The sequence below is a fragment of the Anoplopoma fimbria genome, chromosome 13, assembly GCF_027596085.1.
Source record: "Anoplopoma fimbria isolate UVic2021 breed Golden Eagle Sablefish chromosome 13, Afim_UVic_2022, whole genome shotgun sequence".
Taxonomy (NCBI): Eukaryota; Metazoa; Chordata; class Actinopteri; order Perciformes; family Anoplopomatidae; genus Anoplopoma; species Anoplopoma fimbria.
In genome coordinates this window covers 7,162,950-7,181,674 of record NC_072461.1, presented here as the reverse complement: position 1 = coordinate 7,181,674, position 18,725 = coordinate 7,162,950, and the positions used below count along the sequence as shown (strand labels likewise).

The 18,725-nt window shown below is 41.8% G+C and overlaps 1 protein-coding gene across 2 annotated transcripts in view; it reads left to right on the top strand.

Annotated features, from left to right (window-relative positions):
* pde4d (phosphodiesterase 4D, cAMP-specific) overlaps positions 1-18,443 on the top strand; it is a 130,216-nt gene extending 111,773 nt beyond the window's left edge. For both annotated transcript variants that reach the window (XM_054610351.1, XM_054610352.1), the window contains 10 exons: positions 410-522; positions 8,597-8,690; positions 9,034-9,209; positions 9,387-9,485; positions 9,599-9,763; positions 9,985-10,084; positions 13,771-13,925; positions 14,029-14,151; positions 14,569-14,751; positions 14,906-18,443. In XM_054610351.1, coding sequence (XP_054466326.1) covers positions 410-522; positions 8,597-8,690; positions 9,034-9,209; positions 9,387-9,485; positions 9,599-9,763; positions 9,985-10,084; positions 13,771-13,925; positions 14,029-14,151; positions 14,569-14,751; positions 14,906-15,427 — 1,730 coding nt within the window. In that variant the 3' untranslated portion in view covers positions 15,428-18,443. The remainder of the gene's footprint in view (positions 1-409; positions 523-8,596; positions 8,691-9,033; positions 9,210-9,386; positions 9,486-9,598; positions 9,764-9,984; positions 10,085-13,770; positions 13,926-14,028; positions 14,152-14,568; positions 14,752-14,905) is intronic.
* Positions 18,444-18,725: the final 282 nt, after the last annotated feature.

Sequence of the window (18,725 nt, the reverse complement as noted above, 5' to 3'; positions counted from 1 at the left end):
TTTTCTTACTGTTAACATTCATTTGGACACCCAGATCTGATTCAGGGTGGCTGCTTGCCGTTCGTCACGTGCAACCGTACTCCCTGGGATTGTATCTGACTTATTCTTAAAAGGAAGGATCCAGGATTTGAACAGTAGGACTGCACTGGAGGTTTCTTTTTTTCTCCAAGGGAATCAGTGAGCTTTGCTACAGCTGACCTGTGACCGCTCATCTCTGGGTTGGGATACAGGACTACTACCAGGCCCACACAGCTGGCTCACCTGTCCAGTATGAAGAGTCGCCCATGTGTCTTCTCGGGGTATCCCAGCTTAGCTGTATGTGGGGCGGGAGACCCCGGTTCTGGACCGTCCACTAGCCCTCTGAAGCGGGCCCTTACTGACCCCTTGCCCTCCTGTCTTGCCCCTGCAGAGGAGGCCTACCAGAAACTGGCCACCGAGACCCTGGAGGAGCTGGACTGGTGTCTGGACCAGCTGGAGACCTTGCAGACAAGACACTCTGTCAGTGAGATGGCCTCAAACAAGGTAAGAATAACAAAAAAGTGTCCTTTAACTTTTTCAGTTTAATTCTGGAGGCCAACATGATTGCATCTGATATAGCTTTTGTTTGTGTTATTTATTTAAACGTGTTTAGAAGTTGCTACCCATGATGCACTGTGGTGTGTTTTTGTTAGTGACTGATGAGAACAGAATGTATAAGGAGAGGTATATGTGATGCATAGTATACATACTAATCTTTATAAGGTTACACTATTATATACTATGTATTACATATATAGTGTTTGTTACAGGTAACATCATTTATTTGTGGGTGTCATAAACCGACACTGACACTTGAATTGGCTGCAAGCAGCACTCCCCTTACAGGTTAACGTTAGATAAGGAAAACATCATTTAAGCAGACTTTTTAACCCATCCACACCTACAGCTGCATTTCCACACATCAAAGGAGATGTGTAAAATTACAAATAATATTTCTACAAATCTGTCGATGTAAAATACTCTGTATGGTCATTAATCAGCAGTGAAGAGGCGTTTATTGTCCACTGACAGGCCAAGCTGATGTGCAGCACAATGTCTCAGGGAGATAGATCCAATATATTTTAGGTTGTTGGTTTGATTCATATTAACAGGTGTAGTTTAATATTGATAAGACATTACCTCCTCTGTGTGCGACCTGCTCTTTTGCCATCAAGCCCCTGTCCTTTTGCTTTTTTCAAGTGTTTATCAACTCTAAGCAGTTACTGTTTGGGCCTGTGGAGCTCACTTCTTCTACGATCATTACCTGCTTGGATATTATTATTTGCTTTGATGCCTTTTTCAGCACCCAGCCATCAAAGCGCACATTGGACTGTTAGTGTTATATTATCTCTGTGTGTTAGTGACGGCATCGTCGTGCAGGCAGGGAGTATATATTCAATATCTGATATTAGTTGGTTTAGGTTGATGTAAGGTTAAGGGTTACAGTTAGGCAAGTAGTTGTTAGGGTAAAGGGTGAGTCCGCAGGAAATTAATGCAATTCTTTAATAGTGTCCCCCAAAGTGACCTAAGTAAACGTTGTGTGTGTGTGTGTGTGTGGAGGGAGGCTGCTGTGCCACTCTGAATGCTGAGCAGCTCTGGTGATGTCACACACTGTGATGTCACACAAGGGGGGGATGGACCAAGACGAGAGGCAGGGAGGACGGACAGACAAAGGAACTACTCAAACGCACGCATTCACCGCTTATGTTACCACGGTCACACACATGACACCTCATTTAAAAGTGAAAAGATTAAAACAATGAAGAGGGAAAAAAATTAAAACATGCTCCACCTCACTATTACTTACCAGGACAACTATCTCTGGTTGTCATGGCAACAGCTACAGGCCCAACCAGCCTGCTATCTCACTCCACTAACACATACACACACATCATAGGTAATACAGTCCCTACACCTCCCACACATAGCTTTTACTTCAGTCTGTACCTCGCAGACTTTCATTGATCAACACTCAACATAAACCTTAATTCGTCAATGATGGAAATTGTGAGATTTAAAAGAAACTATAAAATGGATTTCCCTTGATGTAAACAGAATTAACCTAGAGCAAAATCTGCACCTCTTTGTCTCTGAAGGTGATCTTCAGTGACACTCCTGTGTAAATCACCATCCATACGGGTGCTTTAGCAGTAAAATAGGTAAGCTGCTGTTGTTGTAAAGTAAAGAACCCAATCAGAATCTGATATAACCTAAGGAAATAATGCATGTCACCTCTAAATATATATACCTATAACCTATAACAATAGGTCAAACAAGGTGACATACCTGTTTGACCTAAAGGATCTCACAACAGGCAGAAGACATGTCCAGTGTTATTATTGCTGTTGCAGCATTCATACAGCAGCTGAAATACATATTATTCAAATACCATGGTTATACAAACTTAAATAGAAATTTGTAGCACAATTTGTTCTGTCCAACAATAACCTTTTTGACAACCTTATTTCTCTTGAGCGCGAGCATTGCGCTGGTGGTTTATCTGGGGGCTCTAGTTTAGGATGCTCCTGTGGTTACAGTCCCACCCTTTGTGTGGGCGTAGGCGTCTCTAGAATCAGCACCTGGTCTTCCTCTGGCTCTGTGTGTGTCGATCAAGCTCGATCAGAATGCCTTTTCAGTGTCTGCTCATTTCCAGAGGTAACAAAGTAGGACAAGGAAGATACTCTTGAAGAACCACTGAAACCCACTAAAATGTAGAAGGAGTAGCATCTAGTGAAGATCAGATTTCCTGGAGCAAAATGTCCCACAATGTTTTGGTTGTGTCATGATCCAGATTGTTGGCATCCTCTGTTGAACCCTGGCTCAGGCAGTAACAGGTTAAATGTACAGTAGACCCCGTCATTTCATCAGGCGGGGTACTTTTAAACATGGTCAATTTTCGGATACAAACACTGCAAAAATACTTATATTTTCGAATTGCTTTTCAATATTGGAATGCTGTGTTTTAGCCTTTGTGAGGTCAATGTCTAGCCGGTCAAAGTGACATATGCAATACCTACAAACATTGTTTTCTACACACAGCAACACACGCCTAGAACCTCTCATGTGACCGCCATGCATACTGTACAACTTGGCTAAATCCTTAGTGTCTCTGTTGCAGTATATTAAATATATTTGTGTTTCCCTTGGTTGGTACAAATGCTATGAAACCCCACAACACAGAGCCATCATGATAAATAGTGGATTCTGTTTCATTTGGTCAACATCTTAAGGACATACTCCTGATCTTGAGACGGCACCATATATATTTTGTCCAGTCCAGCCTCTGATGTGTGTTGTATCACTGGTGAGTCATCCAGGACACCCATCATCAATGATTGTAAATGTCCTTTTCTTTGACCTGTTCAGGCTCAATATACTTGTCTTTACAAGGTGTTTGGCTGGCTATACACAATGGCCCGCACCTGCGGAGATCCCAATTGGGCAATCTGCTTCTTTAGATTGAAAAAAAGATGTGAGCATGATCAGTATAGATAATTGACGGAAACCCATACAAAAAGTTTTGTGGAGTTTCTTCATTCCAAACACACCGATCAAGCATCTTTTTCTGCTGGTCTCAGGAGGTGATGGGAAACAAAACAATGTCCATTTCATGTGACGCTGCTGTTCTGGTGCCATCAGACAGGTTGAGTTATTTTTCAGCATGAGCTAGTTGTATTCAGGGTTTGCAGATCTTTCTTTTCATGATGCTTTTTAGTTTTTACTGAACTGCCATGTCCTCTAAAGTTCAGCCAGGAGATGTCCCACAATTGGGTCATCATTCTGTTTGTAACTTGTTAGTCATACTCGTGGAGGTAGAAGGCATTCTACAGTAACCCAACTGGTTGCTGGTAGGTTTTGACTTTTGGATTTTCTGAACTTAGAAGGTTTCTTGTAAGGCTGTATGTCAGTACCACGACTATAATAGAATGCCTTTATCCAATGTTATCCATCTAGATTTTCATCTTTCTGTTATTATTTGTTTATTTTCTTAATATATTGCTCTGATGTCTTACACCTTACCTTTATCGTTTAGCTCCTCCTTATTTTGTTACGGTTATGAATGGACGCAAACTGTCTTTGCACAGTCATTGGTATGTTCATTGAAAACAGTTGGAAGCAGCAATTACAGTGTTACTGTTCTTCTGTATTATGAAGAGGTGTGTGTGTTGGGGTGGGGGTCGAGGGGGGACGCTGCCACCAGAATAAATATGTTATGTAAGAAAAGAAAGAATGCAACACAGATCTGGAGGTGTCATGGGCTATATACAGCAGGGAGTGGATATTTCTGGTCACTCCTCCGAAGAGCAAATTACACACAAGTCACAGCTAAGCGTGGTGTGACACTTTCCAATTTCAACCCAATAGTTTGTGTTCACACCTCTTGGCTAAGCTATCAATATGTGTGTGTATTTGTGTGACGGAGGGATGGAGTTTGTGTGGAGGGGTGTCTGTGGGCGTTGTATTTGTGTATACTGTGGGCTTCTACAGGGAGTAAACTGTGTGTGTGTGTGTGTGTGTGCGTGTGTGTGTGTGCGTGTGTGTGTGTGCGTGTGTGGGCCTGTGCTGGCCTGCTTGGCTCTGAGTCAATCAAAGCTGCTGGATGTCAGTTAGCCAGTTGTCTCATCTGCTCCAGCGTAGCTGTAAATTACTCACAGTGCCAGGCTGGCTGTAGAGGTGTGGTGTAAAGTAAGCAGAGACAGCTTTGGTCCCTTTTCAATCCATGCAGCAACTGGACCATCACAGACACATGACACAAGCAGGTGCACGTATGTGCTCACATACACACACCAAGAAAAAAAAGTCCTTATTTAAGATTAAGCTGTTCTACATATATTTTTTTGAGCCAACTTTTAAACCTCTACTTAATTCTGTTTAATGTAATGTCATGCCCCCATAATCATTACAGCATCCAACAGAAATATCTCGTATTATAACAACATATTTAATCTAGGGTTGCACATTTATCAGCTATTAATCGCAATCTTGATTTTACCACAATTAAATGACCATGATTGAGTGCGATATTGATGTTTATATTACATGCTCCATTCTTAGAAAACCACGCTGCATATCAAATCAGGCGGTTCCTAAACTGACAGCCAGCCATCAGCCACTTGGCTTGGCACCTTGCTTCACTTTTAATAAACCGTCATGCCACTGCATGCATTCCCTACAGAGGCACTTTCCTGAATGTTGTAGCTGCAGTCCAGCGTTGACGACTAATAAATATTACTCTGAATTCAGGTGAAGAAGAACCTTCATTTAAGACATATGTTAATGAAAAGTGAAAGCAGTGCTTTGTTTGTTTCATTTTGGGTGAATAGTTTTGGTGCAGCTGTATTTTGCTCCTAGGAGATGGGCTGCGAATAGAGACCAGTATTATTTTGGTGCATAGCTTTGTAAATGAGCAGGAATGTAGCACAACATAGATATTAAAGAAATGCTTGTGTGAATCTCAATCCCATCGTGATCTCAGTTTTGATTAAAAAAAAAGAATTCATTAATGATGATCATTTTGGTCTCATTTTGGTCTCAATTGTGTGGCCCTAATCTAAGGGCAATATGAAAACAACGTGACAATGTGAAAGGGGTCGTTCATAATGATAAAGCCTGCACCACCTTTTTCATTGCATTTTTACTTGATGCGTTGGTAATATTGTCTTTGTAACACTTAAAGCCAATACAATAAAGCATATTGATTTCAATTGAATTCAATTGAATCTGCTTTATATAGAACTTCATGGCGAGTTGTTTCCAACCAAAGCAACAACCTCTTGAGCTCAGTGAAACACGCAGCAGCCTGTGCGGACAATGTGCTTTCAGTTTGTGTCCTACAGAGCCCACTTGAAATAACTGTGACGCTCATTCTTTTTGCAAGATTAATTGGTTTTCATGTGATACATCATCTCAACAGTGATGTTACTGTGACTCACCTCCCATGAATACTGGCGTGAGAGCCGACCTCAGTTTTTCTTTTGTTAGATGAGGTAACCTGTGCTTTTACATCTTACTGAACAGAAGGTTAGGTCATTGAAACACGCAGACCCACACACACAAGTCCTAGTGCATGCAATGTAAATATGTCCTGCATACACACAAATGAACATGTGCTGTATGAACACACACAGACACACACACTCATGCACACGCACAACCGCATCCCGCCTCACTGCAGGAATGGAAGGAAAAGGGAAGAGGTAGATTTTCCACTGACTTCAGTCCCAACCAATCACACAGCAGGTGATCTCAAGTCTGTTAAAATCCAAGCCAATCAGAGGCGATGATGAGCTCACACTTCTTCCATATCTGGGCCCTGATTTGCTGCTGTTGTGTGACACCGCAAGAGAAGCAGCTTTGCTCTTCACATGGGAGCTTGTGTCATACACACAGAGGCGGGCAGACAGGCAGTCAGGCCTGTTTGGGAGCTGTTGATAGATTATTTTTTTGTGCTGTCCTGGAGCTTTGGCATCCACCAAGCATCCGCACCATCATCAATAATTCACAACCTCAGCAGTGCGTCCCTGTATCCGAGCGTATGTGCTTGAGTGCGTGTGTGTGCACATGTCATGTGTATCACAGTGTGTGAGGTCTCATCGGATCTTTGGGGAGCCAGGTTCCCGCTGCTCCTCTCTCTTAATCTGCTTTCCTCTCTGCTTCCTGCAACATGGGCTCCTTTCTGTGGATATTCGAAGGACCAGAACATAACGCTTCGTTTATGGACATTGAAACGAGCTCCGAAGGCTCTTCAGGTTGAAGTCTTTTACTGGCCAGAGCTGTGAACTGTTTTTGTTTTGCTAGCGGCCTAACGCTTTTATCATCCGGACTGTATTTTGGGCTATAAACCTGCACCTTTCTGCTTTTGGATCTCTTGTGTTCGTTTGTCAAAATGCCTGAAGCTAATTATCTGCGCTCTGTGTCCTGGGGGTATATAAAGGTAAGATCTGGTATCGGATTAGTCTGTCTAAATTAATTATTCGGGTATTTTTTTTCCACACCTATTTCAATGTGATTGTTTCTATTCATTTCCAAAGAGTGGAAGTGTTTTTGTAACGGAGGTTCATCCTTGGATGCAGGGTTATATGACCACCAATAGAAAGCACATACGACATGTTGCTCCTCGCCAACATGTCGTCCACTGAACAAAGCTTTAATAGGTGACATTTCTGGATCTATCATCCATTTTGATACATCTGTGATGGAGAGAGCTGATAACGATGGCACTGTACTTTGAAAGGTGTAGACATGGCTGAAGGTGTGGCACAGAAAAACATACGTAGTTAAATAAAGAGAATTTGATATTTAAATCTCTTTGGTTATTTCAGGTATTTTAATGCCAATATGGCTCTCTTAAATCGAATAAATAAGCAACTCTTAGAGCTCTGTGAAGAGTTTTTTAGGTCAACAATCTCTCGGTAGTTGAGATGCTCCACAATTTTTTATGTCATGGGGTATGTTTTTTAGGCTACCCACACATTTTAATTAAAAAAGCAAAAATCTATCTCTTTTTTTTTTCAGGGATCTTATCTCTTTTTTTCTTATCTATATGTGTTATAATAATAAATAATTTATGTGTCTTGTTAAAACAGCTCTACATGTAATGTATTTGTCGCTTTTCTCCTCTACCAGCTCTTATTGCCTGACAAAAGCACAGTACAGATGGCTCTTTGCCTCTTGTGTATCCATTTTAAAATGCCACCCAATGAATGCCCGTGGGTGTTACTCAATAGGATGTCAATACACAATTGCGCAGAAAGCACTCTGCAGTGTAGTAATGGTCTATTTTAAGTGATCAATATTGATGTATACTTAATCAATATACATAAATTATGCATTTTGATTGAAGCCAGAATGATTCAGACAAAGCAGCGACGTTTGTGCAAGAGGTTTTTGTTTTTTTGCAATCCGTTTTGTTGTTTGGCAGCCACTTTAGAAAACCCCTGATTTCAAGCATCCTCCTCCCCGTCAATCAGTTTGGTCTTCAAATCAAAAACTGCAGCTAAATTTGGGTCTGCCACTCCAATTACAGCAGGCAGAGGTGACAGAGGAGAGAATAGGGTGAGGGAGGAGCAGGCAGTGCGGCAGAGGAAAACTAAAATTAAAGGAAAGAAAGTGGGAAAATGGGTCACTGATTATGTGGATACCTTGCAGTAGCACTCTGACCCGCTTGGTGTGTTTTTGGGCACGTGTTAAACCAGAAATGGTGACGTTCCTAGTACAGGTCTGTAAGAATCTGTAAGTAAAAGGCCGCAGCCATCAGGAGGGGCTGCGTTGATGGAATATTTTGATTCTTCACTGCCATCATGAAAATGTATTTTTGATCAAATGAAAGGTTCTGCACTACCTGTACTACCATTATTTTGCCTCAAACACATTTAGAGAAATGAGCAAAGTTTATTTGGCTCTTGAATAGTTGTTGCAGTCACTTCGTAAATGGGTCATATTTATTCAAATATGTGTATGGTACCTGAGTATCAGCTGTTAAAAAAAAAAAAGAAAATGAAATTGATGATTTTTCTGTCGCATTTTACACACTGTGAAACCCCTCATCTGTGTGTGTGTGTGTGTGTCCCTCTTTCAGTTCAAGAGGATGTTGAACAGGGAGCTGACTCACCTATCAGAGATGAGCCGCTCTGGGAACCAGGTGTCTGAGTTCATCTCCAGCACCTTTCTTGGTGAGTGATGACACAGGATAGACTCACTGGTTTTGAAAAAAAAAAAAAAAAAAAAAGTCTCCTTCTGCCTGAGGAGTAAAAATGAATATGGTGCAAAGCTTCGGAGTGAGTTCATGGATTCATGTTTTGTATTTTTCTGAAACCCTGTTTAAATTGTAAGCACGAGTTATCAGTTTTTTGTACTTCAATCAGGATTTAGTACTACCATCATATCTTATTCAGCCACAATTTACAGGAAGAAAACAATTCTTTTTTTCTGGTTGAACCACTACAACATTAACCCAAGTGTGCAACATAAGGCCTCATATTCTCATTCCACCTTTGTTTCACTGGGTTTTTCAAGACAAGCAACATGAAGTGGAGATGCCAACCCCTCAGACGCAGAAGGAGAAGGAGAAGAAGAACAAGCCCATGTCTCAGATCATTGGGGTGAAAAAGCTGCAACACTCCTCCAGCCTAACAAACTCTAATATCGCTCGCTTCGGAGTCAAGACCGAGACCGAGGATGAACTAGCTAAGGTGTGTTTGTGTGTCCTGACGAACGTTGTGCACACAGACTGTGCACATTCACATAAATACAGTGCACACTATCTGAAATGTACTTTGGCTTAGGGGCTCAGGTGATAATTAAGGAAAAGAAGGAAGGAAATAAAAGGGTGTTTTTTATCTAATTGTGTCTCAAATGTATTTTTCCAGGAGCTGGAGCATGTGAATAAATGGGGCCGTAACGTTTTTAAAATCGCAGAGTTCTCTGGGAATCGGCCGCTGACAGTCATGATGTACACTATATTCCAGGTAAAGTCACGTCTATTTTTTTCTCTCTTAATCTTTCACTACAAAATGAATTACCTGGTAAAACCTGAAACTGTTTTGACCACAAACTTCCTCTTGTGTTTTTTGCTTTGTAGGAGAGAGACTTGCTAAAAACGTTTAAAATTCCACTTGACACCTTTATAACATACCTGATGACCTTAGAAGACCATTATCATGGCGATGTGGCCTACCATAACAACATTCATGCTGCTGATGTCACCCAGTCAACTCACGTGCTGCTATCCACCCCCGCCCTCGAGGTGAGGCGCATGTGCACTTACAAAATGAATGAACACACTTGCACAGACATATATGAAAGCACCAACACGCAGCCACCGCTTCCACAATCAGCTTCAATCAAACTCCAGCTCGAAGTCCAATCAATGGCTCTTACTTGCAAAGATATTCTTTTGTCCAACCGTTTGATTCTCTCATCAATGCCCTCCCTCCTCCCCTCTGTGCTTGGTTCTTTTTCTTCCAGGCTGTGTTCACAGACCTTGAGATCCTAGCTGCCATCTTTGCCAGTGCAATTCACGACGTGGACCATCCTGGTGTCTCCAACCAGTTCCTCATCAACACCAGTGAGTCTAATTATGGTGCTGTCTTAGCAGCTACGTCAGTGCCTCAGCAGTCTCATTAGTGCACATTCACAAACAAGAACAGTCTGTTACCCAGGTGGGAACATGCACGCTATAGCTTCTGCCTCAACAGCACGCACACACACACACACACACACACACACACACACACACACACACACACACACACACACACACACACACACACACACACACACACACACACATCCTCACACATCCTCACAATAACATTTTGTAGACAATTATCCTTTCTCCCATAAAATAAACTTTGCATACAAACCAAACTTGGATGCATATTGACTGCACATAGATGGTCAAAATATTCTAAACAAAACACACATGCACATTATATGCATGCACACGCGCTACTTTTTAGTCATGTGTGATGCTTTGAAAAGTGATTCCAAGGAAGAGTTCAAAAAGATGGTCAACACTACAATAGTAGTCTTTCCTTGCAGCACATCATCAATCAAGCTAACATATTTTCAGGAAACAAACATGGATGTAGTAGACCACACTGCATAGAAACCCTCATTTGACATTGTATGTAGTATAAATGCTGTTGTTAGGGTAGTAACAAGGTGGGATAGTATTTATGCCAGACACATTGTAATACAGTGGGTACGGAAAGTATTCAGACCCCTTTAAATTTTTCACTCTTTGTTTCATTGCAGCCATTTGCTAAAATCGAAAAAGTTCATTTTTTTTCGCATTAATGTACTCAGCAACCCATCTTGACAGAAAAAAACAGAAATGTAGAAATTTTTGCAAATTTATTAAAAAAGAAAAACTGAAATATCACATGGTCATAAGTATTCAGACCCTTTGCTGTGACACTCATATTTAACTCACATGCTGTCCATTTCTTCTGATCCTCCTTGAGATGGTTCTACTCCTTCATTGGAGTCCAGCTGTGTTTAATTAAACTGATTGGACTTGATTAGGAAAGGCACACACCTGTCTATATAAGACCTTACAGCTCACAGTGCATGTCAGAACAAATGAGAATCATGAGGTCGAAGGAACTGCCCAAGGAGCTCAGAGACAGAATTGTGGCAAGGCACAGATCTGGCCAAGGTTACAAAAGAATTTCTGCAGCACTCAAGGTTCCTAAGAGCACAGTGGCCTCCATAATCCTTAAATGGAAGAAGTATGGGATGACCAGAACTCTTCCTAGACCTGGCCGTCCAGCCAAACTGAGCAATCGTGGGAGAAGAGCCTTGGTGAGAGAGGTAAAGAAGAACCCAAAGATCACTGTGGCTGAGCTCCAGAGATGCAGTAGGGAGATGGGAGAAAGTTCCACAAAGTCAACTATCACTGCAGCCCTCCACCAGTCGGGGCTTTATGGCAGAGTGGCCCGACGGAAGCCTCTCCTCAGTGCAAGACATATGAAAGCCCGCATAGAGTTTGCCAAAAAACACATGGAGGACTCCCAAACTATGAGAAATAAGATTCTCTGGTCTGATGAGACCAAGATTGAACTTTTTGGCGTTAATTCTAAGCGGTATGTGTGGAGAAAACCAGGCACTGCTCATCACCTGCCCAATACAATCCCAACAGTGAAACATGGTGGTGGCAGCATCATGCTATGGGGGTGTTTTTCAGCTGCAGGGACAGGACGACTGGTTGCAATTGAAGGAAAGATGAATGCGGCCAAGTACAGAGATATCCTGGAAGAAAACCTCCTCCAGAGTGCTCAGGACCTCAGACTGGGCCGAAGGTTCACCTTCCAACAAGACAATGACCCGAAGCACACAGCTAAAATAACAAAGGAGTGGCTTCGGAACAAGTCTGTGACCATTCTTGACTGGCCCAGCCAGAGCCCTGACCTAAACCCAATTGAGCATCTCTGGAGAGACCTGAAAATGGCTGTCCACCAACGTTCACCATCCAACCTGACAGAACTGGAGAGGATCTGCAAGGAAGAATGGCAGAGGATCCCCAAATCCAGGTGTGAGAAACTTGTTGCATCATTCCCAAGAAGACTCATGGCTGTACTAGCTCAAAAGGGTGCTTCTACTCAATACTGAGCAAAGGGTCTGAATACTTATGACCATGTGATATTTCAGTTTTTCTTTTTTAATAAATTTGCAAAAATTTCTACATTTCTGTTTTTTTCTGTCAAGATGGGTTGCTGAGTGTACATTAATGCGAAAAAAAATGAACTTTTTCGATTTTAGCAAATGGCTGCAATGAAACAAAGGGTGAAAAATTTAAAGGGGTCTGAATACTTTCCGTACCCACTGTATATCTTATTTTCTCATTTACCTCTCGTGGTATCTCACAATGCAGACATCTGTTTGCCCCTGGCAAATCGTCACTGTACTGTTCAGTGCAGCAGCATCAGGTTTGTCATGTTGGTCAAAAGAATACATTGTTTTAAGAGATGTTGTTTCTGCAGTCAATAAAAACAGCCTGTATATCTGTGTTAATCTCATCAAGGGTTATCTCCATTTTCGTGACAAACTTTGGGTTGGCTTGCACAACACCAAACATATTTAAATTGCTGAAAAAGTTGAGATAGCTGCTGGCAATTGAAAGGTCTTGAACATGGGTGCAATACACAGGATCAAATGTCATCTCTGGTTTTCACTGCATTGAAGAATTTGTTATTTAAATCAATATATTTCCAGAAATAGTGTCCCCGTTTCTCTGGATAAAACCACAGACACTGTGAACAAATGTTTTTTTTAAATAAGGTGCTTCCTATTTTTTACATCTGACAGTGTTTTGTTTTATTTGTATTGCTGTGAGCATCATAAATAAAAATTCCATTCACAGTCATTATAAAGTGAAGGCAGAAAAGACATCTTAAAAATATGGAAACATAGAAGCAAAACTATCTGCAGGGTATTGATGGAAGGGGGTGAACTGAGCCTCCAACCAGACTTACGGGGTTATGATGTTGAGTCCTCAAGCAAGAGAATGAACCTCTGCTACCTCTCTGCTTTAACGGACCCACTCGCTCATGGCTGGAGGAGCCACAAATATCGCCTTGATTTGGCAATTTAAAGGACAACACAACCAAATAGAGTTTATATCCACTAGGTGTTGCCTTAAGCAATCATTCTGGATGCCATTACAGAAGTAGGGGTTGCATAAGGGCATTAGTAACACCTTATCAGAAAAGAAAATACACTGCACACCCTCAAACACTTAACACACTAAATGTGTTGTCCTTCCCATAAGCCCAAATGGGGAATCCCTGCAGTAAAGGCAGTGTGAGTCATCCTTGTTAGGAGCCACCAGACTGATCTCCTGTCAGCCACAGAGCAACAGAGCAGGATCCCCTTTCTCCCCTCTGCTGCTCTGTTCCACTGTGGCCAAGACTAATGCATCTTAATGGAAAATCTAAATACAGCTAGAGGACCTTCAAATGACCCGGAGTGGGGAGACCTCTCAGCGGAAAAACATGCTGGTGCTTTCTTCTGCAACTCATGGAGCAAGGGATGGATGATACACCTGTCACCGCAGCACACATACAAGTTAGAGAGGCCTATGAGAAGGAAACCTTTTAGCACCGCATTCTGTTGAAAAGATGTACTTTGTTGCATTTGTATTTCCTTACAAAATAACCTGTTTATTGACGCATACGTTTTATAGTATTACAAAAAAACAGAAAAAACACAATTCCTCAAGCTAAATGGTCGATGGTGTGCTCCCTGCAGATTCAGAGCTAGCGCTGATGTACAATGACTCGTCGGTGTTGGAGAACCACCATCTAGCAGTTGGTTTCAAGCTTCTACAAGAGGAGAACTGTGACATCTTCCAAAATGTGACCAAAAAACAAAGACAATCACTGCGAAAGATGGTCATTGACATTGTAAGTGAAGAGAAATATATAGTGGAATGCATTATGTGCACTACATTATACAATCTCTTTTTTTCTGCATTGAATGCTAACAGTTTGTTTTGGTTATTCCCAGGTGCTAGCAACAGACATGTCCAAGCACATGAATCTACTGGCTGATCTGAAAACTATGGTAGAAACCAAGAAGGTGACCAGCTCTGGTGTCTTGCTGCTGGACAACTACTCTGACAGGATACAGGTCAGAGTTACATAAAGATCCATATTACTGTCATTTTAATGTCCAGTCAAAGAATACCCGGGTCCCCTTGAAAGATTCTGCAACATTAAGGCTTATGAAAACATTTATTATAGTTGTTGCCTCCTTGTCAATGCAGAAAGTGTGGGTCATGTGACAAAGTAGTGTGTTACATTCCCTCACTTTGGACTCTCTGGTTTCCTCCATTCTCTTATAGCTGCATAGAAACAAATTAGTCACATCTAAGTTGAACTCGGCACAAATTCACTTTAACAATTGAATTAAAATCAGATGATTTCAGCCTGAAACTTCACAGTTGTAATTGATGCTGGATCCGAGCCCTTCAGCTTCTCCCTACCCTAAATCCTAAAAAAACATGTGGCCAGCATTGTTTAAAACCTTTCTGTTTTTTATATTCAGGTTCTCCAGAACATGGTGCACTGTGCAGATCTGAGCAACCCCACTAAGCCTCTCCAGCTGTATCGGCAGTGGACGGACCGCATCATGGAGGAGTTCTTCAGCCAGGGGGACCGAGAGAGGGAGAGGGGCATGGAGATCAGCCCCATGTGTGACAAACACAACGCCTCGGTAGAAAAGAGCCAGGTAACACACACACACACACACACACACACACACACACACACACACACACACACACACACACACACACACACACACACACACACACACATAAGTGCATCCACATACATATTGTGCACAGACTGAATGACCTTTTCTTCTCCAATGCATCCTGTAGGTGGGTTTCATAGACTATATTGTTCACCCTTTGTGGGAGACCTGGGCCGACCTGGTCCACCCAGATGCCCAGGACATCCTGGACACGTTGGAAGACAACAGGGAGTGGTACCAGAGCACCATCCCCCAAAGCCCCTCTCCTGCCTCGGACGACCCAGAGGACGGCTCTCGGCCACCAGGAGGGGACAAGTTCCAATTTGAGCTCACCCTGGAGGAGGACGGGGAGTCGGACACTGAGAAAGACAGCGGCAGCCAGCCGGAGGAGGAGGAGGATGACGAGGAGGAGGAGGAGGAAGAGGAGGAAGACGAAGACGAGGAGAACAGCTGCACTGACTCTAAAACGCTTTGTACGCAGGACTCTGAATCAACAGAGGTTCCTTTGGATGAACAGGTGGGGGACGATGAAGAGGAGGAGGGGGTAACGGAAGAGGGGGAGACGTCCTGCTCACAACCATGTGTTGTGGAGGAAGAGGTAGCAGAGCAGGAGGAGGGAGGGGAGAAAGAGGACGACCCCCACACATAGCAGTTTATGGACATCACCTGATTAACTGTTCTTCTTAGTAATGACAGATGATTATTTATAGAATATTTTTTGGGTTTTGTGGAGTCTCTGTTTTTTATACATCTATGTTTATGGTTCCAAAGCGTGTGCTGCTCTCCACCTTGGCCACTCCTCCCCGTCAGCTTCGTTCAGACACGCCCACCGGTACTTCTTCAAGTTTTTTTGCACTCAGGAAAACTCCTCTCCATTCCCGTCTGTACTGAAGTGGTGTGCCCTTATTTCACTTTTACGCCTCCTTTTTTTACAAGCTTAAGTTTAGTAACCGGACGAGCAGTTCAGTCTGCTCAGTGCCGTCCACACGACACATGATATCACATTCTCCTTCCCTCCGCTTCGTCTCAGCCTTGCCTGAAAAGTTTAGCAGTGTTTCTGTGTTTTATCAAGTGCCCATTCTCTACAGAGACGGTTATCGGCGTGTTCAAGGAGCATCTCCCTCTCGGTTAGGTCATTTTCATCCCTTCTGCGAATTCCGAGGCATTTTGATGCTGCCCGTTCCGCTGAAAAACCCGATGGGACGCCGCAGAGATGAAAGCTGCAGCACACCGGGGAGCTTTTTCGAGACACATTTCTGATGTAGAAGTCTTCCTTGAAAACCTGACTGATACAAAGCTCAAATCTAAACAGCCATGGCGCTGTCCTAGACCTCTTTAATTTTTGTATCGTACTGTATGTAAGATTCAGATATTTTCTAGAATTTACTTTTGCAATCTGAGGCTTTCCTTTTGTTGGCAAAGAAGATAAGAGAACTTTTTGGAAACCAGTGGGGAGAAATGTGTCACATATGTTCAGTGTTTTGAAGGGATATCTTCACGACTGGATTACATTAGGAGAGTTCTGAGGTGTTTGCACTTGCTCCAACAGCATTTATACTACTATTCCCATGCTACTATACCCACATTTGGTTAGTCCTGTGAGTTGAAATTTGGAATTTATTCATAATAACTATTATTTGGGTGAGAGTTTTCACTGAGAAGGATGCAGGAACCTTATGCTTTACTCTCATTGAAACAGTTCATGATGTGGATGAAGCCTTCAAATTGTATTGTTGTTGCCTGCAGTTCTTTTGAATACATCCTGATACAATGCAATGCTTTGTAGTTGATACAAAAAGCACCTTTTTTTTTTTAGAAGCTTGATTAGTGTTCAGAGTATTCAGAAATAGTAATGGTGTTAAAAGCCACTGGTGTGATTGTATACCAATGTTATGAGAGAATTTTATTGTCTTTTATTTTTGTCGCCCATTTCGTGCACATCACCAACAGCTGCATACCTGCTTGTTTTAACCACTTCATTTTTTGTTGAGCAGTATAAATATTATATACAATAATATATATATTTTTCATCAAAATAATGTTTATTTTTGCCATCACAACATTAAACCCAGTTGCTGTCTTTGTTTTTGACAAGACAATCAGCTCCGTTGTGTATTCATCAGATAAGACTGTCCTCTACGTAGATACTCTAATGCACTGATATATTTCATATATCACCGCTTGAATATGTTTGAACTCGCCAAAACACTCACCCATGAATACTTGTGCTGTCTCACACCTCGGCCAAGACACTCTTTCTTTTTCCATGTTTCTATCAGTTTTTATCACTTTACACCTGATGCTATTATTTATTGGTATATTTTTCTATTTGTTGAGTCGTTTTTGCAATATAAAGGTGGTACAGTAAATATTTAACTGTAGCATAGACCACAGTACAGGCTTGGCAGTTACAATACCCAAATATCCTTTTTTTCTCTCTGTGTACATAAAATATAGAAACATTCACAAATGTATAAAAAAACAAAACAAAAAAAACACTTGAAATACTGCACATCGCTTTTTTTAAAGAGCTTGTTTTGATTATGTGTAATTTCCAAACTTTTTATTTAATCTTTCATTTTGTGCCAAGATTTCTCTCTTTTTTTTTTTTTTTTTTTTCGCCTCACCCAATGCCCTTACCTGTAATAAAATGTTCTGGTTTTATCGCTGTTTACAAACATATATTTATTGTGCTGTATATAATATATAATTATTAATGTTATTACTATCATAATGCCGTTTGTTGTAAATGGTTGATTCTTATCATCCCTTTTGGTGATGGTGTGGCTGTATTTACGTACCTCTTGTTGAGAGAATGTTTATTACACACAAGCTTCAGTGTAAAAATGATCCATCGACATGTTGCTTATCTGAGAAGTAGCTCAGTGAAGAGAGGGGGAAAGCCAAATTGTTTTTTAAAAAGAAACTGTTCCTTGGCCCATGGGCTGTGCCTTAAATTCAACGCATGTCATTTACTTTAGCCTTTTTTTTAATATGTTTTATTTTCTAGTTCTCTTTTGCTGCATTAGTGAATCTTTTGGCTTGGGTTGGCCTGATCTCCTGTTGTGAATTTGAAAATGTTGCCTTTTTACTATCACAGCCAAACTCAAATTGTTCTATCGGGAAAAAAAAAAAAAAAAAAAAGTGACTGGGTTAGAAAATACGTTGTCAGTGCAGAAGCTTGCAGGGATTCAGGTCAACCACAAGCCATAGATGTACTACTTGAGTGACGTGTGGCCTAAAGCCGGATGTCCAGGAGTCGTATTTGCTGTAGACCTGGTCTGAACAGCTCGCACCTTCCTTACGCCCTGACACTACACTCACAGATGTGACGCAACCCGTCGGATGTAAACGTCATGGGAGCAACTCTGTGTCCGCTACAAGTTACCTTAGTGTCGTCTGCATCCACGTGGTTGTACCACAGCTACAAACACTGAATGGGGCACAGAGGGAGTGTGTAGTTGCCGCTGGACCACAGCCTACGAAGCACAGAGGCTTTGAGACACATCTGCATGTTCAGCCACTGCTGCATTAATTATGGCTGAAACACTGACAGTGTGTTGCTTATCTATGCTCGGCCCACACTTCCACTCACATTACTTGCAATATCCAAAACCACTGACATCTCTCTGCCTGGACGGGAGGAGGGTTGAGTATATATCTGTAGTGAAGGGGCGGGTGGGGGTGGGTGGGACGGGGGTTATGGGTGAGTGCATCATTGTCCCGAAACGGGGACTCTTATTTTGACACACATACTGTAGATTCTAAACAGCCCTGGACCAATGGAAACAGTGGGTTCTTTTCTCATTATGTGTTCTATTTTTTATGGTATGAAAGGAAAACACAAACTGTAACTTAAAAAAAGGTCTTCAGGACAATTATTTTTTTGGGTTATGTCTTTAGAATGCCAACTTGTCTGGAAGTTTCACAGGACAAGTAAAATGTTA